The sequence below is a fragment of the Bactrocera oleae genome, chromosome 6 (assembly GCF_042242935.1).
Source record: "Bactrocera oleae isolate idBacOlea1 chromosome 6, idBacOlea1, whole genome shotgun sequence".
Taxonomy (NCBI): domain Eukaryota; kingdom Metazoa; phylum Arthropoda; class Insecta; order Diptera; family Tephritidae; genus Bactrocera; species Bactrocera oleae.
This window is the reverse complement of record NC_091540.1, coordinates 18,288,231-18,311,336: the sequence shown is the minus strand read 5'-3', so window position 1 is coordinate 18,311,336 and position 23,106 is coordinate 18,288,231. Positions and strand designations below refer to the sequence as shown.

At 34.2% G+C, this 23,106-nt stretch overlaps 1 protein-coding gene across 10 annotated transcripts in view; it reads left to right on the top strand.

The window, feature by feature from the left end:
- Positions 1–23,106, top strand: part of LOC106621987 (bicaudal D-related protein homolog) — a 76,480-nt gene that overhangs the window by 139 nt on the left and 53,235 nt on the right. The window contains exons 1-2 of one of the 10 annotated variants that reach the window (XM_070111919.1): positions 96–404; positions 5,712–6,365. In XM_070111919.1, coding sequence (XP_069968020.1) covers positions 5,916–6,365 — 450 coding nt within the window. In that variant the 5' untranslated portion in view covers positions 96–404; positions 5,712–5,915. Of the gene's footprint in view, positions 1–95; positions 492–5,711; positions 6,366–23,106 lie in introns of those variants that run through there. The other 9 variants (XM_036360441.2, XM_014241024.3, XM_036360439.2 and 6 more) reach the window with 9 other exon arrangements.

Below are 23,106 nucleotides of genomic sequence, written 5' to 3'. Positions count from 1 at the left end.
AACGCAACGGTTGACTTGGTTACTCACTCTCTAACTGTATGTGTGTGTTTGTATGCGTGTTTTGGCTGTGTTTTGGTCTCGGCGCTTTGCCATTTCAGTTAATATCGAACATTCGCGTTGAGTTGTTGCTTTGGTGCTGGCGGATAAAAATTTGAAAACGTTGTGACTGAAACCACAACAAAACCACTAATAATAACAATAGTAAAAGCAATCAGAAATAAAAAAACAACATTCGTTACCATTCTTGACACCGTCGGCAGTTCTTTACGGATCCGTGACTAGTTCAACGGCAGTTGTCTTTTGCTTCAATAATCTCGACCAGACGTCGAATCGGGCGTTAAATTGAAGGCTTCATTAAGGGCTAAATTGAGTAGCGCGTTAGTTAAACGGCGAAGACGTACAGTGTAGGTGAGCAGTGTCTGTGATTTGGCAAAAAGGTGAAAATCAGCAACAAAAACAACAACAACCACAATATAGCAGTTCAGTGAAAAGTAAGCAGCAGAAAGAGTGCATGTCACTGCATAATCAACGATTGTTTTGTTTTTTGGTTTTTCGCTTTTTATCGCTGTCTCTGATGTTGGCGGGGCAGAACAGCGTTTTGACTTCGATTTTGTTTTGTCAATAAATGTTGTTGTCGCCGAAGCAGTAATGCAGAATTTCCGCGAGTGACACGTACTTAATACTACTACAAATAAATATACGGCTATGCATGTGTGTGTGAGTGTGTGTTTGGAAATCGAATAAACTGCAAACGATATTTAGTTGTGCACGAAAAAAACAGCGATAACAAATATAATATTATATTATTCAAATGTGAAACTAAAATAATTTTGCTAATAATGTTAAAAAGATGTGGTAAAAATATATGAAGATATACAAACAAGTAATAATAGTTAAAAGAAAAAAAAAATACTATAATTCAAACAATATGTTAAAATACTTAAATGAAAAAGAAAAAAAATATTAAGAGTGAAAATGAAAGTTATTAAGATGTTAAGAAAATTATTTCATTATTACTGATTATAAAGTTATTAAAGAAAATTAGTTTGACACAAATGGACTGCTTTACAATAATAACAAAATATATACAGGTAAAGATAGTAAATAGTGATGATAATTTAGCTACTTATTAGTAAAAAAGTGAAGTTTTAGAATTTTTGTCATCCTATTACAATCGAATAATTTCTTAAAAATCGGCGTAGATTATTGCCTAAGGGTACAATCTGCGAACATATTGCTCAGATCGGACTACTACAGCATATAGCTGGCACACAAATTTGCCGATCAAAATCAAGATAAAGATATTTTTATACCCTTTTATGCCACAAAAAACGTATATGTGAATGGTACTATAGCTAGGCGCAGCCAAAGTTAACGTCTTTCCTTGTTTTTTCTTCTTTTAACATAGCCCATCAACAACATCACTTATAATGTTGTGCATCTTCTTCAACCTGCTCTTCTGGAAAGATTGAGAAAAGTGGATATCTTGACGGAGAATAATTCTAAAAGCCTTTCAACTATCTTTTTATGGCATTATACTCGTACACATACGTTACATGCATATATTTCTGAAAGTCAATAAGACATACGCAAAAAAAGTTAAAAAGTCGTATATTTGTAGTGAATTGTGTCTTCATCTGATCTGCCAGTGGACAATTTAGTTAAAACTCTTGCTTCCAAGCGATGGAGCAATATATTTGGCTGTTGCTGAAAGTGTAATCTCTAAACCCTGAACCCATATTGTGCCAATTGTACCCTCAAATAGGCGTATTTTCAAATGAATTGTTCAAATTTTATATTTAATATAACATAAAGTGGCCATCTTAGTCAAGCAAGTTAAGTGTGTTTTACTCAGTCCCTGGACCATGGGTTCATAATGAGACAAATTCCAAAATTACAAAATAGATTTTTTTATTCAACCAAAATAATTTCATAAAAAAATTACATTAGATGGTCTTAGCTGGCGAAGATGGGTGCTCAAACCTATGAAGTGTAAGTGAACTTATAAACAAAATACAATTAAGTTTTAAAGTAACGCTAAATAGGTTTTGAATATAAATAAAAGCTTTCCCGTGGAAAAATTTGCTAAAAAATATATCGAGAGATATGCTCGCAATTAGTTAAAACTAGTGATGCTAGTCGAAACCAGGGCTAGCTTCGTGGCACCGTTAACTGCTTAAGAGTCCGTTGTAATCTATATATCTGAGTACCAATTAATTTGTTTCTGTTAACCAAATGTCATAAAATTAGACTAATGAGATTGCAATGCAGTACTCTATACAACTATTTTATAGAGTCGTCAAAGATTTGAAGCATACTTAAAAAACGTTTGTTTACTTAATTTAAAAGTTTTATAAACAGTATTAATAATAAAATAGAGCTAAAGTTTAGTTACGTGAAAGCATATAAACTGGCTTAAGCTGAATACCTTAAATTTTGAAACTAAAAAATAGAAAACTTTAGCTTTGAACTCTTTCTGCCATTGAACTCTGTTCGCGTATTAACAAGTGGCCATACCAAATTTCAAAAAAAAAAAAAAAAATCACACACATTACCAGCTTTGCACTAGCTTGCTAAAACCAAAAATGCGGATGACTTAAAATGCAGTGACAAAACAAAATACGAAGTTAAATAGCAAAATCTAATAAGAACAATTATAAATTACTAAGAATGTATATACAAAATTTTTAAAACATATAAAAATTAAAAAAAAGTAAATTTAACCCCGCGCAACGAGTGAATTCAACAGCGCGTGAAACATAGCGGTGCGGTGGCGCAACGTGGAGGCGGCAGACGCACTAACAGATGCACAGTAGTTAGAAAAGCGAGCATACATGCACAAACACATAGATAAGAGTGAGGTTGCCGCTTGAAGATCATAAAGATAAGGCAGTAGAACACTACATTAAAAAAAAATAATAACGGAAAAATTTCAAAATTATGCACAAAGATTAGTTAGCATTATTTAAGTAGCTGCGTTCAGGAGAATTACAAAAATAAAAAATTAAATTACAAAAACAAAAACAGATAGCTGGTACAAGAACGCCCCCAAGTGGCTTTTGTGCGTGTTGATTTTGCATGAATGAATGCCACGTACGCGTGTGTGCGTATGCATTTGTATATATTTGTGTGCATGTGTGTGTTGTATGTGCTCTACTAACTTTGCCTGCAGTCACATCCATAAATAAAGTTCATGTCGACACATTACATTTACTTTAAAAAGAAATGTTATTAAAATATATATTATATTTTATGTGTGCAACTACACGAAACAACAACAACTTTAACAAAATTGTAGTAACTTATGGTATAAAGTAAAACGACAACACCAATACACATACTTATTTCATATAAACATATGTATGTAGATATGTACATATATATATACATAGATATACATCTCTCTCTTACTACCAAATAATTAACTCCCTTGTTTTTGCAACTTTTTTCCACCTTCTGCTCATCTTTAATGTGGCATAAGCTTTGCTACACACACATATACACCGTCAGCCATGCCGAAATGGGAAGCGACACCGAGCCGCTTTGTAAAATTACAAATCCATAGTAAATGCAACGGCAAAGTAATTCAAAGTGACACCAAAACTTTTCCACATTGACGTAAGCATGCACGTATGTGCGTGTATGTGTTTGCAATTGCATATGAATACCGTTGAGGTAAAAGCCGCTTAACGTGCGCTGACCTTCACTGCAATTGCACCAAAGCAATACAACCAAACACATACACATTTATTTACGCATACATTTAAAAACATATACACACAAAATTAGTGACATACATACATACATATGTAAATATATAACAAATGTGAAGGAAGAAAATAAAGTGTAAACATATGCACTTCGACTGCAACGAAACACTGCTGCATAGCTTTTGGGGGGGAAAGGGGGAGGTATTACCACCAAGTGGAACTAAGCGCTGTGTGCCAACATTGTAGATAAACGGTTCATGGGTGGTTTAGCTACATAAAGCATTTTGCTTGCGCAAAAGATAGTTAGTGAATTTGCTTAACCCAAACCAACAAAAATATTAAAGAGGAAGGGGGAGAAGCCTAAAATAAAAAGTAGAAATCAACTGCACTGACACAAAATATCTATGTGACCTTAGCTGCCTCGAAACATGATGAAAACAAGATGGATACGCCTGCAGTGTGTTGGCTGTCCCCCATTTGCTTGCTGCACTTTTCATGTTTCGGCTTCGTCTCCTTCTTATTGCCCTCGTTCCAATGCGTTCGGTCGTTCTGTGTACTGTATATTGTAGTTGACAGGGATTTTTACTTCAATTTTAAACTTGTTGCAGTTGTTGTGGGTGTGGATTAAAACGTTTTTGGAGAATGCAACTGAGTTAACAGGTTTTGGTCCGATAAAAGTCCAGTTCGTTCCATTTACGTTAAATCGGCTTCCATAGGAACGGGCAACTAAGTTAAGTGTAGTTCAGATAAAACCGAAATCTTGTCCTGAATGTTCGCTCAAACCTAGTTATTTAAAGCCTAATCTCACTGTCAGCAGCATCGAGTTACTTCTGGATAAAACTAGTTCAGGTCACAGCGAAATTCCAGCAACTATACGGCTGATGAGTTGGCAAGAAAAGGCACATCCATCTCAATAGAATAGCAATGTGTTTCAGCTCCGTCTTCTTGCGTTTTATTACTGCATAACTGTGCCTCGCAGGACCTTGTGCGAGCGGTGGGCACCATTCTTACTTGCGCGGTCACAAGATCAACAACCAGCGATTAGTCTTTAACTTATTGTAGGGATTCTAACTGGTCAATGCTTTTTTGGAATCAAGCCGGTAAGGTTAAAAATCTTATCGGATGCTAATTGTGTAAGCTACATGGAAGAAGTTGAGATAGAAATGAGTGGGCGGAAGTAAAAATAAAATCATAGTGCGGCAGTTTTTTGTTCATTCCCCACGTTGCCCAAAACTCCAAACTCTCTTAATATCTTTGAAGTAAAGGAGATATGGCCCTTCCATTGTCACCATGTTGAATACTTTTATAGCAGAGTTGCAAGCTCGGCATTAGCTGGAACGACATTTTTGTTAATTTCTTAGAGATTAATTCTATCTTAAAGCTAGTCGGATTTCTGATGGGTTCAAAGCACTTTGTCTATATATAAAATCCAATGTCACGGATTTTCTGGCATCACGTATATTTAGTTGTCCAAGTTGAACAAGGCTACTCTTACCGCTTTCAAAATTGAGACACACTACAACGCTTTTCACTTTGATCGGATATAAAATGTATTACGGTCAGATGGAGGTTATCTAACACAAATAAGTCTTCTTATTTTTGCTTGGTTTTGATGAAAATTTTCGGGAATGCTGCCGGTACTTAGTCGGTTAAAATTCCCAGTCCGTTCCGATATTTTAGACTCAATTGACGTTGAAATGGTTTTCAAATCTGATAGTGAGTTTTTATTAGCCCTTAACTCCCTGCAGTCAGCTGAATGGTGATTTGTTAAAAGAATTTCTTTGATGTCATTAAAAGAATCTTGTAAACGATAGAGATGCTTATATATCTTATATCTCAAATGGTGTTGGACTAATCTATTTCACACAATGCACACATACACATCCATTATACTTTGTATATAAGATCTGCCAGCGTTATTTCGCCAAAATCCGTGTACTGTAATTAAAAAAAACTAACATTTTATTTACATATGTATATATAAATATTACTTCATTTAAGGCATCTACTCGCATTTTAATACATAAATAACCAAACAAAAAGGAGAGAAAATTACGTCTAACTCGCAAAAGCTTCAAACCATCATTTATCAAACATATGAGTAATACTAAACATATAAGAAACTAAGTACTTAAAATTATTTGGTGTGATTTGTGAAAAAATAAATAAAAATCGACGTGTACAAAATGCGCGCTTGGGTTGAATATGCATAAACCTTGGCTAAATCGTAGATCTTTATATGCTGAGCGCGATCGTGATGATCCAGCGATGCACCATCATTATCACAACGGTTTGCACTCTGCATCGGCTATAAAGCATAAGCCACAAACCACGTTGATGTCGTCGTCGTCGCCGTCGTCGTCAATGTCGTTGTCGTCGTCGTTGTCGTCGTCGTCGTCGCCATCCTCATCAACGAACATTTTACATAATTCAAGTATTGGTTCCATTAATTTAGAGGATTATATAACCGCAATGGAGGCACGTACCAAAGCATTAGATCGTCAACAATCCGAAGTTGATGTATGGGCACAGCTACAACAAAAAGAATCGGATATATTACTAGCCGCCGAATTGGGTAAAGCGCTATTGGAGAAGAATGAAGAATTGGTGAAACAGCATGAGAAACTCATCGAAGACTATTCCATGAAAATCGAGGTGAGTACAAACGTTGAAAAAATAAAAATAATATCACAGTTAAATGAACTTTGTCGAAGAAAATTTTTAGAGATGGAGATAGCTAGTTTAGATATCTCTTTCCCGAACCGAAACTGGGTATCTCTTTCCCCAAACATTTCCTCCGACAAAGTTCATTTAATTATGAAATTAATAATAGATATAAAAATAATTTCTCAGTTAAATGTACTATGTCGGTTAAAATGTTTAGTGTAAGGGAAGCGTGTTACTTAGTTTATCTAGCATTGAAAACCGAAGTCATTGACTATTGACTTCCTTAGTGTCTTGAGCTTTTCAACAGATAAGCCAACCGTTTGCATACGGCATGTAAATAGGAGTATAGGCATTTGTAAGCAAGTGACTAAAAGAAAATTTAACTAACCTCTACCGAGGCCACTATGTTAATTACGCTGCGTAGAGGGCGTTAGCTGCGTAGAAACATTGTAGACAGGAGTCAATAAGCTAATGTGCTCGACACACCTTGAACTTAACGCTCGAATGTCTATCAGTAATGAACAGAATATATAGAGTATATATATATGTATACATATGTATATATAGTTGCTCTACTAGATTATCTAGCATTAGAAAGTAAAACCCTATTGACGCAGCAAAAATTGTAGTAGTTTGAATAGCACTGGACAGTGTGGCGTTGCGGTAAACAAATAAACAAATTCTAGAATATCAGAATTCATAATTTTTTATGCGGCACATTTACCTTCTGGGAAAAGCGAAAGCTATAAAACCACAAAACCGCCGAGCGAAAAACTATAATGAAAAGAAAAGCAAAAATTATTAGTAAAACGTACATATCAACGAGTATAAACGAAAAGTTCAAGGCCAAACGACACGAATGACATGCTCGATTGACGAATATTATATACAACACTATACCTACATATACATATGACGTATATAAATGTGTAAGCTTGTACTTATAGTATTCTCCCAAGCACCTGCTTGTGCTTATCGTATAATGCCCCGTGTCTCTTGTGAAGTGTTGTAGGTGCAGTTAAAATTATATATGTTACCATATATATATTTTGATAGCCTTTCGGTGGCGCTACACCTGTCTTTCGCACGCTCATGGGTGGGGAATTATTTTGGTTGCTGCTTCATCGGCTATGCAAGGCGTTGTGTGTTCGTGGGGGTTCACTGATAAAGTGTTGTGACTCGTGTCACTGGAAATGTGCGCCTGAAGTGTCATGGAACTGATAGTGTTTCAAAAGTTTATGTACGAGACATATGTATAAATAATATATACGGAGAGTACTATATATAAGCAGACTAAGAAAAGTCCTCAGCAAAAAGGGGGGTAAAAAAGTTAAATTTTCGAAATATATTTGGCAGAACTGTTTTGTATTTTAATTCGATTAAAATTTTCGGAATAGGAAATAATTGGGTTTCGCAATAAGTTTATTCTTTGTTCCAATTCTGTTTGAGAACACAATGTTGAAATTCCTGGTTCATTTAGCATTAAAAAAGTTCTTTCGAAACAAAAAAAATCCAAATAAGGCCATCAATTCATTTCGATTGCGAGACATTTTTTTGAGTGGAAATAATATATATGTATGTATATATCTATGTACGTATATCAATTTATTAAAATTTTGTCCGAAATTTAATTCAAGTTAATATTTTCTAAAGGTTTCCGATTTTTTTTCATCTGTAATTTTTATAACTATATTTCCAGCTAATATTTCGAATAAAATATTTTTTACAGAATACACGTAACCATAATCCTTATTGTCTCAATAACGAAGCTTCATAATGTTATAAGAGAAATCAGATGGTCATTAAAAAAAATATATATATATAATATATTGAATATTTCACTTTCTCAGAAATTGTATGGAACCTTGAACGTGGTTATAATCAGTTAGTAATGCACATGCCGTGCAAACTCAGCCGCTGACCTTCTCAAAATATTCTATATTATTGTCTAACCTTCAACTTAAAAACCTAACAATAAAGCAAACTTCGTAGTCTCGTCTCTCGTCTGTAGACCCTATTCTTCACTTTTTGATGTGCTCAACATGACCAATCGTTTTTCGTTTGGCTAAACGAGGCACGGTGATAAGCTTCTATTAAGTCCAATATGTTTCACATAGAAGGCTTTTAGTCCAGTCGGCTGACATGCCTTTGTAGCTGAAAAGTAAATGAAATTCGTTACTTTCACGTTCGATTTTGAGACTGCCATTATTATCGATATTAATGGTAATTTAAAGATTATGTTTCCTTATGATTTGGTACGATACCAAATTAAGGCAACATATTTTGAACTATCAGCAGCGTATGTTACGACGACGAATATATGGTGGGTGTCTATCCATTTTCTCGAGCCTTTGTAAAAATTTAAAAATGTAACGACACATTGTTAAGGGCCAAACACTGTGCAGATCATATGCTTCAATGCTATAACACGCATGAAATAACCCGCACTGCTATTTTTCGTGACCGATTTGACGACAGTTGGTGCAGGTTATGGCACACCTGTCCAAAAAACTACCTCAACTAATCTACATAACCATTTCAATAGTAATGATGGCAAGCTTACAAGCATTAAAATTTTAAATATCCGCCATCCCATTTCGAATTGGTATAGAAAATTAATCTATAGGCCGCATAAATTTTTCATAAATATCGCACATGTTTTCAAGAGATATAGATGTAAAAACATGTGTCATATGTATTTATATTTGATATTGAACTTCTAGTGACGCATCCGTTAAACCACAGAACTATTAACTTCAATTAAGTGCCTATCATGCTTTATACAGGGTATTTCAAAATTAATTTTGGTGTTTAAGTAAAAAAAAAGAGAATTCATATAGTTTATGACGTGTAAAAACATAAGAATGAAAGGGAATACTTCTATGCCTCGGAAATGTATTATTGACTGGATAAATTTGTAACTATAATGATTTAAAACATAAAATTATAATTTTTTTTATAAGTTTTTAATGTAAAATTAAACCTTAGTTTGTAAGTACCCTTTATACATACATATATGCCACCATTAGCTCGGGTATAATAACCGCCTGTTACAATAGGAAAAACTTTCTTCGTAAACAAACGCAAGACATTCGAAACAGGTAAATAAACAAAGAGAGCAGAAAAACGCAAATGAAATGAATTTTATGGAGGAATAATCGATGATACTGCGTAGTAAAGGTAAATATAACCTAAGAATGGGGTAGTTAGCTCGTGTTATAACGATGATAGGGGTAGCCAGGCAATATGTCCAATCGACAGAACAGATATTTCATATTATAAAGACAACATGTGTGGGAAGTAAATAACTCGGGTCATTGGGTATATGTACAATAGGTAATTCTGTATGTCAATGAAATATGATGAATATTCAGAAATCAATAATAATTATTTTGTTGGTAACATAAGTATACAGGATAAAGTTGGATATTGCAAGTATACATACATATAGTAAAATGTTTCAAGGTTCAAAGGGCCACAATCTTCACTTTGAGACCAATAATTTGAGAACGATTTGATGAGATGTCTTCAAACTTTGTCAGTATTCTAGGCAATCATAGGGATTTTTAGTTTATGACGCCATCTCACGTTAAGCTAAAGGATTCTCCGTCCATGTGGTGCCCACCTTTGAGACTCATCCGAAGTTTTTATTGTGACCTATACCATGTTCCGACCGACACTTAATCAAATAAGTGAAAATGGTAGAAAATAGTATCAAACAAAAAAAACGTTAACTTCTGTTGCACCGAAGCAGGCACTTTACGCTGATCGTGCAGTTTATATGATAGCAGTATGACATAGCGATCCGGTCTAAATATTTTTTTCGGAGATTATATTCTTGCTTTAGAAAATAACTCATGCCAAAATTCGTCAAGATACCTCGTCAAATGAAAGAGTTTTCCATACAAGCACTTGATTTCGATCGTTCAGTTTGTATGGCAGCATAGGCTATAGTCAATCGATCAAAGCAATTTCTTCGGGAATTACATTGTTACTTTAGAAAATAACTCATGGCAAATTTCGTGAAGATATTACGTCAAATAAACAAGTTTCCCATACAAGCACTTGCTTCCGATTGTTCAGTTTGTATGGCAGCTATATACTATAGTGGTCCGATATCGGCCGTTCCGACAAATGAGCAGCTTCTGCAAGTGAGAAAAGGACAAGTACAATATTTCAGATCGATAGCTTAAAAACTGAGGGACTAGCTTGCATATATACAGACGGACGGTCAGACGGACGGACATAGCTAAATCAAATCAACTCATCATGCTGATCATTTATATATATATTTTATAAGGTCTCCGACGTTTCCTTCTGGGTGTTACAAACTTTGTGGCAAACTTAATATACCCTGTTCAGGGTATAAAAAAGGAAAATAATGTGAAGTGAGGTTGCCGAAGCCAATCTAATAGAGTTGTGGCGATGAAAAAATGCCACAGCTTCGATCGGCTAGTCAAAAGCAGCAGTTTATAATTCTCCAACGACAGTGAGAACAGTCTAGATTAAATGTAATCAAATCACTTAAAACTTTTGGTGGGAACATGATATTACATGATTGAATTAAAATCTTTTCTAAGAAGACGACTTTTACACTTTGCGCGAATATTAGGGTTGTGACACATTTAGCTTAAAGTTTCACGTAAATCGGTTATGAAGTATTTGAGTCCGTAGATAATATACCCTGCGTTAAATTAAAATAGTTCAAACTAGCTTTCACGACAGGTCACGACTTTTATATTTCAAATTTATCTTCAGATTTAGTATTATGGATTTGGAAACATACTTCTCCATTAGATTTAATATACTTTCGATTAAACCATCAGGTTAGTTATAATTTTCTCACTTCTACCTGGAAATTTTCTAAACTAGAATATCTTTAATAATATTTTTATTTTTTGTCTAATATTCGATATATCTACAGTATTACTAGTACTCACTCAGACTCACTTAGACTCATCTCTAAGAAGAACTTGCTCTTAGTCTTATTATTGTTAAGTGCAGTCTTCTCAGCGAAAATTAAAGTACTTCATCAAGAATGTTAGAAATGGGGATTACGATAGTTTCAATTCGTTACTTTTTTGGAGCATATCGGACAGAAATTCGTGACGTCATTAATGAAAGAACGAAAGCTTTCTTTACAATTATTATCAAAGTTTGACAAAGTTTCGTTGCGTATCGCGATCTGGTCTTCTTCATTCTTGGTATTTTATATGGATCGATTCTACACTGTCTTTGTAATATATGGGTTTCAGTAAAATACTAAAATGCTCTTACTGTTAATTGTTTTTTTTTTTTTTATAAAATTAGTTTATTTAATAATCTTCAGCATTTGATTGAAAAGTGCCGTAGCTTAACACCTCCAAAGTTGGTTACATCTATAATTGTCTAAATGTTTTTAAATTAAAAAATATGTATATAAAGCAATTATTTTCTTTTCAAACAAAAATGACTAACTTGCTCTGCTCATGTTGAAGGAAGTATTTACGGTGATCTTACATAGCCCGAGTCAGTTAGCCAAACACTTCGCTAATTCGCCGACTGCTAGAAGTCGACTGCCTTTGGAAGCTGATAAATTACAGCAATTTACAATTGATTAAATTATAATTGTTTACATTTTCCGATCTATGCTCGATAGTCACGCATTCAAGATAAGCAATCGACTGGACCGGCGAAGCCTTCAGTCTTTGTGGCTTAAGGTGTTGCTGTGTTTTTAAAGCGTGGCTTAAGTTCTGCAATTACAGCCGATGTTTGTGTATATACATATATACCATTACTTATACTTTGTGTGATGCCGCTGATGAATTACATAGCTATGTATGTATTTCAATTTTGAAGTCGCCGAAGGTGCTTGTTACCCAAAGTGATTTTGTAAGCCTTCGCATTCAATGTGGTGAATTAAACAAAATACGGGTAATCTTGAAATGTTCAGACTTAGTAGGCAAGTGGCAATTTTAAAATCGTGAACAATCTTTATAATTATTGCAGAGTTTTATAATACTTACCGTAGTTGGCTTGCTCATCATAAGTGATATACTTTTATATTTGGAATCGCTTCAAAAAATTCGTTAGCAAAACTCGGTTTTATTACTTAAGATAGTTGAAATTGAGGGCTTTTCGTTATGAATTATCTTTTGTTTATAAAAAAGTCTTAAACTCGTTGATTTTTTTCCAGCGAATATTATTTAAATGTTCGATAAAAGGAAAGAGACGCTAAGAGTCATATCTGAAGAGCACCATGGTTGCGGTAGGAATACGATTCATGCAATTTTACCAAAGCTTCAAATTAAAAATGTCACGCGTCGATACAAAAATTGGATTTATTACGATTGAGCACCTCCAAACACTCATAAACATCAATCAGCTCTTGGTTTTGGTAGAGCTACGTTCCCTCTAAAACGTAATTTGTTAGTCAAAAAGTATTTTCTTATCACATCCTCTGTTCAGTTTGAACGTTGCAAAAGTGTTCCAAGGTACAAACCAACTGTGATTTTTTATACAAGTTATCCAAAGCAATTAAAACTCAAGAGTGTTTGTGTTGAGAGGTACATCATCAACACTAACCAGTTAAACTTATTTTCAGTTTCTGATAAATAAATATCAAGCAACCAAAATCAGCTCAGCTGGCAGCCTTGAATTTCGGTGTCATTAATCAATTCGTTTCTTTTGGTTGAGTTGAAAGCGAAATTAAGCCAGTCATAATTTAGTGGACTTTCAAAAGATGATTTTAGAGATTTTACTTAATGAAAATTGTTATCTATAATATATATATGATAAACACATACATGCTTGTATATAAGATAAATATTACAAATTTCAATTTATTAATTTAATTTAGTTATGTTCTTTAAAGATAACAAAATACTACTTATTGTTGTTGGTAAAATAACAAAGCGTCATTCGCTACTATAGGCAAAAATTAAAATTTAATTAATTTATTCTTCGAATTTTAATTATTTACTAAATGGCTTTAAATTATTCTAAAAACCATTCATTTCATTTTCAACATTCGGTCATTTGTTTCAATTCATATGTTCCTTTCTTGCTTTGTTTTCATTTACTTAGCGCTTTCCATTCCCTCTCTATTCGTTATGTATCTTATATTCATTTCTGCTAATCACTTTGAACCGAAGAAGCTAAATCCAATCTCTCACGTAAGATCACTTAAACATCTGAAATAAAACTTTTTCTGCGAAAAGTGATTATCGAAAAATAAAGAAAAGAATATTTTGTATTTTACACATTACTCTCTATATTTGCTTCACTTTTACCACCATATTTTTGAAGTTAAAAAGAATAAAATTTATGTACATATCTTAATTCCAACTGATATATATTTCTACTCTATATGATAGGTGCTGCTATATATTCATTCTCTACTAATACAACTGAATTTTTTCAGATTTTTGAATTTCCGTGAACGTAGTTCACTTTAGTATGCTAGCATGAAAAACGCTATTTCAGTATTTTGATTGACTCGAAATATCAACTGAAGTCAAGCCTTTCTTCACTCTCTCCCAATGAAGATAAGACCTGTTTGTCAGAAACAAGTACCGTATCGAATATTTTCCGAGTTAGATTCCGTGTACAGAAAATACAGAAAAGTAATCGCTGGATTTCAGTTGACTGTACTATGTATTTTACTTAAGATCTGGTCATATGGGTCATACCACTGGTTTCTCAATGCTTCGTAGCATTCGCTGTCGCCAATGTAAAAAGTCCATATATTTATGGTTTATAACTTTCAAAGACCCTATCAGATTAGTCTTAAGCAATATTTGTCGGCAAACGAAAGATTATGTCACAGGTTCTAAAGGGGATGAACTTGAAATAAAATTCAAGGTTATAACTATCAACAAATACTAAGATGTCAACAGTGGGTACATATTTCATTTTGTTTCTACTCAATACCAGGCCCATTTGCTTTTCGTACAATCTAAGGGCAGTGGAAATAATGGAAAAATGTAAGTAGATGTAAGCCTCTGATCAGTTGTATTCTGTTTCTCGTTCGAATTTCTGTACTAACTAAACTAATTACTCTGAAACCAAAATCATCATATACTAGGTGACACTTAAACCTTTCCACAGTCTTTGGTATCACTCTTCTTTTTAAATCCTAATTCCACTCTTCTTTTTAAATCCTACTTCAGCGGCCACATTTCATACCAAAAGCTGCAATAGGCTGCATATATCTGAAATTGGACCACTATATCGTATAGCTGTCATATAAACTGACTGTTCCAAACCCAGTTCTTATATAAAATCTTTTATATTTGACCAGATATACAAATGTTCATAATATTTGGCATGGATGATTGCCTAAGGTATTGGTGCATTCGTCGAGAAAATTGTTCAGATCGCATCACCCTACAAGTATAGCATATAGATATAAACTGACCTGTAAGAAATGCACTTGGGAAAGTAACTTCGGTGCAGTCGAAGTTAACGTTTTTGCTTGTTTGTATTTCAAAACAGCTAATTTATTTAAAAAGTAGGTAATTTTGAATTTCTATGCAAAAGAGCCTAATTAAAATTTCGAGAGCCACACCTGAGTACCTAGGTAAATTAACAAAACAGTACCAATATTATTCACATGTGTATAGAATTATACATACATAAATAATATGTCTACATAACATACGTATTCCCCACATACTCATCTTCACTAAACACAACACAAAGCACACGGGATGTCAGTCATTGGCTTGGCTTAGGTCACTTCCCATTATTTCTTTGCTTTCTTAATTTTTTGTTGGTGTTCATTTTTTATAATTTCTCATCAACCTAATGGACACTAAGCCCTACATATTTTTGAGGAGTAAAATTCTTTACCAAACCCAGCATTTGTCAAAAACACAGTGCTATTCAAATATTTCACTTCGCTTGCGGTGACACTTGTCGTTTGCCGTATTTCGCGTGAATTAGGTAATGCTATATGGTGTATACTTGTATGTACATATAATAATGAAGAAATATGTAAACTTTTTGGGAGCGTTACGCAAAGCAGCAACAACTCATGATAGCTTTGAGCCCTTTTGTGATTTTTCACCTTGAGTTACTTTTCTGTTTCATGGTATTTGAAAAATACTACTTGTATGTATTTTGCATATGCGAAGATATATTATTACCAGGGTTAAGAGCGAGTTTGGGCATATATTGTATATCGTGGAAGATATATGTATATACCACAAAAAACGACGGCGAAAGTCGCTCAAAATATTGCAAGATTATCGACGCGATTCGTTTAAGTCCACTGCAGCAAGAATTTGGTGCTCAAATTTTTTCAAGAACGCCAGCACGCACAATCACCAGATATGAATCCAATCGAAAACTTATGGAAAATCGTTAAGGAAAATATTGAATCTGTTAAACCAAAAAAATAAGCGGAACTTTGGGAGAAGGTTCAAGAGTTCTGGTATACTATTCCACAGAGCACTTGCCGTAGCCGTAGCCGTTCAGTCTATGCCTAGAAGAGGTGCAGCGGTATTAGACAATAAAGGGTATGCTACAAAGTACTAACAATTGTTTGTATTAGTTCTCTTAAAATATGAATACATATGTAAATATCATTGATTTTGTTGCTTTTACTCTTATACTAATTAATTTTTGTCACTTTTGCAAATGACGAACGATTTTCAAATAATTTTACTATCAATCTTCCGTCAAGCCGACAATAAGATTGACGTAAGCACAAAAAGAATGGCACAATAGGAAATATTTTTAGAGACTCTTAATCTGTCTGTAAAAAATTGCACTTTCATACAATTTTACATAAAATGCATATGTGTATCCATAGTCTACAACCATAATGGGGTCTGGGCTATCGCACTTTGTGCATATATTAATTTCATAGGTCAAATATTGTTGTCTCAAGTGACGTACGTGGTTATTGGATATGTTCTATGCACAAATAGTTCAATAAAAATTCAAAATTCAAAGTGAACAGAAATAAATCAGCTGTTACGAAAATTTCGTTAAAATTTAATTTTGTCTTCTGCAATATATAATATAAGCTAAGGTGCTGGTGGTAACTTTAAAGTATCATTCAAAAACACTGTTATCTCATCCAGAGTTTTTCCTTATAGTCGTATGAACAGAAATAATTACTAAACTTTGGTTTTTTAAATCAAACTACTACTAAATTTCTTTCAGTGTATTTTTATTTAATATCTTAAAAATCTGTGAGAAAATCCGTAAGTCAATGATTATTTAAAAATACCCTAATATATTGCATTCTTTGAAAATACATATTGTCATATTTGACGCGTCCCCTGAATACCGGAAATAGTGGCAATTGGATAACACTGTACTTCATTGTATAGATAGGACACAGTAAAATAGCAATTACAAGTTTCTTCAAAACACTTTTTTCTGGACAACACACGCTTTTCAGGCAATGAAATGACAAGAAAATGTGTGAAGAATGGTTATACATAATGACTTGGTAGTGATTATTGCGGCAATTCAAACTATTTACAACACGGTACTGTGGCATTAAGCGGGTTATAATTGGCTAAGAAGGCGTGTGTGACAGTGAGCGTCAAGAGAGCGGTGACAGCAATAAATGGCGATGTAATCGTGTATAATAAATGCTATAGGTACAAATGAAATAAATTTGAATGCTTGTAAGTATATGCTTATAAGATGTGTATGTTTGTATTTAGTATACATATATATAGCATCGACTGTTAAACGCCATTGTGAGCACGCAGTTAGTCAAAGAGTCATATCGTAATATATTATATAGTACATATGTATCTACTTAGTTACTGAAAATAGCTAGTAGTGAGCGTTGAAAGACACCCATGGACTACATGCAGTCCAAACCTCGGCTTGTATTTTATTATTATTGCCGCACAATTGGCCAATATCAGCCGCTATAAACACAGACATACAAACAACGAAATGCAGGTGCTTGTCGCTGCTGCGTGAATGGGAACGGTAGTCTCAGCTTATGGTTGTTGAATGAGTTCTTTGGACTTTTGACGACTTCTACTAACTTCCAGCTGCGCGGCGACTTGGTCTTGCTATCAACGCGCCTAAGCTGCTTTATGGCGGCGTAGATTGCGCCAAACGTGTTGTTCTTAATTCGCTACACCATCACCAGCATTGCGGAAATTATTACTGATTTTTATATGCCTGCTACTTTTGCAACAGCACATACAAAGAGAGACACACACAGCCACGTATAAAACTCTGCATATGCGCTTTACCGCCAAGCTGCCCTCCGTCCGTCTATTAAGTTATAGAAAGACCTCACAACTGGTTTTAAATTACAAATGCAAATCAAAGAAAAGAAAAAAGAATTAGAAGTAAAATAGAAAACAATAAAACGCTGGACAAGACTGGCCAACAACAGTTGTTAGGCCAAAGGCTAAGCTCGCAGAACGTGTAGAAAACGCCAAGTAAAAGGCCGCAAAATATTTGTCTATATATACATACTATATAGATATATATGTGTGTGTGTAAACATTTCTATGCTGAATTTGCTAAGCCTTTCACGCTCGCCACATTTGCCGCCTGAATGGTCGTGAAAGACACGACACGAAGTTTGCTATAAAACTGTTAGAATCCTCAAAAGAATGGCGTCGTTTGTATTTCTAGCTTTGCCAAATATTTAAGAACGTGTTTTTGTTGTGAATTCTCGTTTGGGCTGACTCTGCTTGACTAGCTTAGAAAATTAAGAAATGCAAATTTTATTTTTACTGACGCGAGTTAGTCACACGCATTTTGGAGTTTGCGAAAAAAGTGGAAAGCGGAACTTGTGCGCTTCACAAGCCGCTAGTTTTGGTATTTGGGTGTGTTTGAGCGATCAAATGTTATGCTTTCACAACCTTATTTACACTTGGATTACCTCAGCGAAGCTGGCTGGGTTCACACATTGCAGTCGACTATTTGTTATTATTTTTTTTTTTTTTTTGTAGACTAGAAGTTTTGTTATGAAATTCTTCGTAACTGTTCGAAAAGTAGCACAAATATATAATGTTTATAAGCTAAGGAAACACTAAACCAGTGAAAAGTAGAGAAACCCAATAGTAGATGGCCGAAATTATGATTGAGTTTCGATGTATGAAGTTGCGGTTTAGAAATGGGTCCCACTTAGTGGTATACAGTATCATTCGGTATTCCAAGATAATTTAGATTGAGTTCCAATTGGAATCTCTTAGGCCAATACAATACCAACTAGGAGAGAACAAAAAGGTTGACTTTGGATAACTGAGCCGAAATTTCACAAATTTCTTGATACATATGCCCAAATATCCTCGGATCTAAGATCATGAAATGCCTCTAATACCTTATATCTAATGAAATTACTGTAAACTTAAGGGTAGATATATATATAGTTCTAAACCTTGGCAGGATAACCTATTATTATATTGGGCCCATTAAAAGAGCCTACGGTTTCCTACTACAAGAGATGAGAGTTATTTTATGCCTTATTTTGTAGTTTCTAGTGAGAAATTACTGTGCATATGCCAGAGAAGATAACTAACACTTGCATAGAGCAATCCGTCTTTTTTAACGGCTTGTCTAAAACTCTCAAAAAAGGCCTTACTTTGATCATTTGTTCTGCCAGTGAGAAAAAGAGAATTGAACTTCTCCCTTTATTAATAATGTGGGTCGATCACCGGCGCAGTAAATTGTTTATAAAAAAAGATTATAGGAGCCTAAAATATATTTAAATAAAAAAAAACATTGTTTGAAAATCCCAGATTGACTTAACCCCATGAAGTTAACTGAGGTCTATGGAATCACTATATGACCTATGACCGACCTCATACTATCACATCTCGATATACATCCTCTTTCTGTCACAAAAAGGAGCTTTGACCTCAATTTTTAGTACGTCATTTCTAAGTCCATTACTCATTAAATATTTGCTTATTCTAATGCCTTGTAATATTTCTAATACCCCACATACTAATGCAAATACTTACATATTAGTAAGCAAATGCAAAGCGATTTCGCAATGGACAAAGCTTTGCATACGGGTTTTTGTAAATAAAAAACAGAAAATAAAAATGTATACCAGCAATACATATTGTGGTGACATAAACGTTAATGATTTTTATATTCAGGTTACACCAGGCACCTACACAATGTTATAAGTATAACCATAATTAGACATATACCTAAATCATATAAATGGGTTCACTGGCGTTGGTAAAAGTTGTTGTGGAGGGGCCAAAAGAAATCATATGACTCGGAAGAAGTGTTTTGAAGTCGAATGTATGATGAACAATTTAGTGTAAGGTGATCTCTGAAACTTTTCACACGTATTTAAAAAGAGCCATTTAACCAAGCTTGCACGTTCGTTCCATACAATTTGTAATGCGAAAATGTTTTAGGTTCGTTATTGAGATTATGGTACTCGAATTTAATTACTCGCCTTTTGGTATTTTTTATCGCTTACAAATGTCATCAAGACAAAGTTACGGCTGTTAACTACTGTGGGTTATATGAAAACCGAACGCCTTCAGATTTCATTGCGAAGAACTGGTAACTCAGCGACAATCCCTAAATTTATTTTAGGAACATTTCTACTAATAAAAACGTTACATTAGCGTCACAACAGAATTACAGAACAGCAATACAAGTATGATACATATCTTCGACCAACGCTGAACCAATATACTACTGTGATAAAAAAAAATATTTTTTTCAACGCTTTTCCAGTCTTCAAAATAGTCGGTATAGTCCTTATCCTATATAGCCTTCAAGACGTTCTTCTATTCGATTTTTTCTGCTCAATCGTGTTTAAACGGCGTCTCCGCATTGGCCTTTTGAGTTAGTATTCTACTTTGCATTTTATATTTAACTATTCTAATAAAAATGTATGTCAAAATGTCTAGTTTATGTTTGCGGGGTCATGTCGTGACATCGAGGAAGAATAGATAAATAATTAAAAAATAAATTTCTAATTTATGAAAATTGCCCTTCGAAAACCAATCTTTTTTTTTCAAAATGGAACTAAAACATTTTTCTGTTCTACCAACTGCGTCAAAATTATATTATCCTTTCAGAGTCCTCCGTTGGTACATAACGTCAGTCAGCTATAAAGCTTAAAGTGTGTTTCATAAAATAATAACTAAGCTCCTTTTTATAGTGTCCTCTTCCTAAATATTTAATTGTGTTCTTGATTAATAGATTTCAATTTCGTTGATTTATCCACTATTTAGTAATTTCCTAGCACAAAAACTGATTAAAACTATAATTTATTCAGTTCCATAATAACGATTTTTATAACAGAAGATTTAGGTATTTAGGGATTTTAAACTTTGCTTTAGACCCCACTATACTGCGCCCTTTTTAAACTACGCTTTACGTTTACCAACACCAAGTCATATATATGGATAAATATATGTATATGTATGTATATATGAATTAATGCGCTGCTATTAGTCCATCTTTATAATTGAAGTTGAAATGGCAACAAATTCGCATTCGCATTTGCATGCCAACACGCAAACGCACAGTCACACACATACAAATCCCAACATATGGGCATATTTAAATAGCCAGCGTTCCGGCCGATTCTGGAGCACAACTGTTGCTGTTGTTGTTCGTTTCAACATTGCTTTTTCATATTTCTTTTAGCTTTTACAAAACAACAAATAATACAAAAACGATGGGCCCCTGATGAATATGCGTATTATAAACGTATATACATACACACATACATATATATATATACATACAAACATATACACATACACAATTACATACAACTACAGAGCTATGTGTTAAGCCTAGGAGGTGAGTGGGCGGTTGGGAGAGTGTTGATTTCAAACGAACCGTTGTATGTGTGAGTGTGTGCGTGCATTGGTCATAATCGTACCTGTGCCGTTTAGTGTCGCATCACATTTGCCATAATTACTTCGAGCGTTGTTACTGTTGCTGTCGTCAACTAAAGCATGAGGCATACTTAGATATGTAAGGCTTATACATAAAAGTGCTAGCCTCTTCTTGCGCGCTCCCCGCACACTCCGTTTCGAGCCAGAAATCCAAGTATGCAATATCGCGATGCCCACTTTATGCCAGGCATGTAAGTGGGTACCTCTTTTTATACCCTGAACAGGGTATATTGGACTATGTCACGAAGTTTTTAACACCAAAGAGAAAACGTCGGAGACCCTATAAAACATACAAATGATCAGTAGGAGGAGCTGAGTCGATTCAGCCCTGTCCGTCTGTACTTGTATATACGCAAACTAGTACCTCAGTTTTTGAGATATCAATCTAAAAACTTGCATTCTTTTCTCTCCAAGGAGCTGCTCATTTGTCGGAACGCAATATCGGACCATTATAGCATATAGCTGCCATAGAAACTGAACAATCGCAATGAAGTGCTTATACAGAAAGCTTTTTCCTTTGACGAGATCTAAGTTCTTGTAAGAAATAATTTGTATTTCTGAGGGGTTGTATAGCTTCGGTACAACCGTTACAACGTTTACACCTTTTTTTGTTGTATGCTTTTTTGGGACCATCGGATGAGTCAGCCAGACTCTGGTGGGTATTTTATGATTATTCTTATTTTTTATCTCATCACACCACTACTCTTTGCACACTCGTTTCCGAACAATTTATTTCGCCTTTCAGTTTTGAATGTTGTTTTTTAATTTGTTTTGTTGTTGATTTTTTATTGTATTTCTCTTCTGTTGAAACATTACATTTCTTAGTCTATGTTTGTATGTGTTCTTGTAGTTGTTGTATAGGTAAAGTACAGAACTGGTTTCCATAAGCATTTTCAAATTGGCCAATACCAACAAACAGCTGTGCAAATCTACACACAAACACATAGATAAAATATAAAAATACACATATTCATAAAAGTACAAACAAAAACAACTCTCATCCAATTTGGTTAGCTTCATAAAAACCACAAAAGCATTTAAATAAATTGTTGTATGCAAATAAAACTTTACAAGCTATTGTTGTTGTTGTGACTTTTTGTCCATTCTTCTATTTCATTTGCTACTTTATTTATTTTCTGGGAATTTTTTTAACTTTTTGGTAATTTTGCACAACCATCGGAAGCACTAAGCGCCGTGGTACATCTACTTGGTGAATGGTGACTTCATTCAGTTCGGTTACTGGTTCACACCAATTATACGTGGTTAAATCATTTTTAAAACATTTTACCGAAAAGCATTTTCCCAGCACTAACATTTTGTGAAATAGGCGTAAAATTTTGTCCACTCTATAGCGAGCTAACATGCTCTCTCACAGCTTTCCACTTCAAATATTGCTTGTCGAAGTCAGTAGGCGTTTCTGGTGGGCGACTCATCGATTTTACACGCCAACACACTTTTTTCATGCCTTTTACTCGATGTTTTGAACTCTTCAAGCATTTCTGGTAATAAACTCACAATGATTTCTGTCATTTAATTGTTATTCCAATTGCTGTTAATGGTCATTCTGTTATTGTTGATGATGCCACAGGGTGGTTCATATAGGTAATTAGTTCTAGAAAAAGAACAAACAAGAAAATCGATATATTGTACGCTTATACAATTATATATACATACATATAATATTAAAACACATTGGAAAGCATTTTCGACCATCTTTTCCGGTTTCTTGACCTAGATTTAGAGATCGTCAGTGTTCTATTCGTCTAACATAGGTCCGTTACGACAATAAAATAGTCTATCGGCAATTGACAGCGCCGAATCGGCTGAACACATAAAATATACTGTCCTTTCCGTTTACAACCTGGACTGAAAAA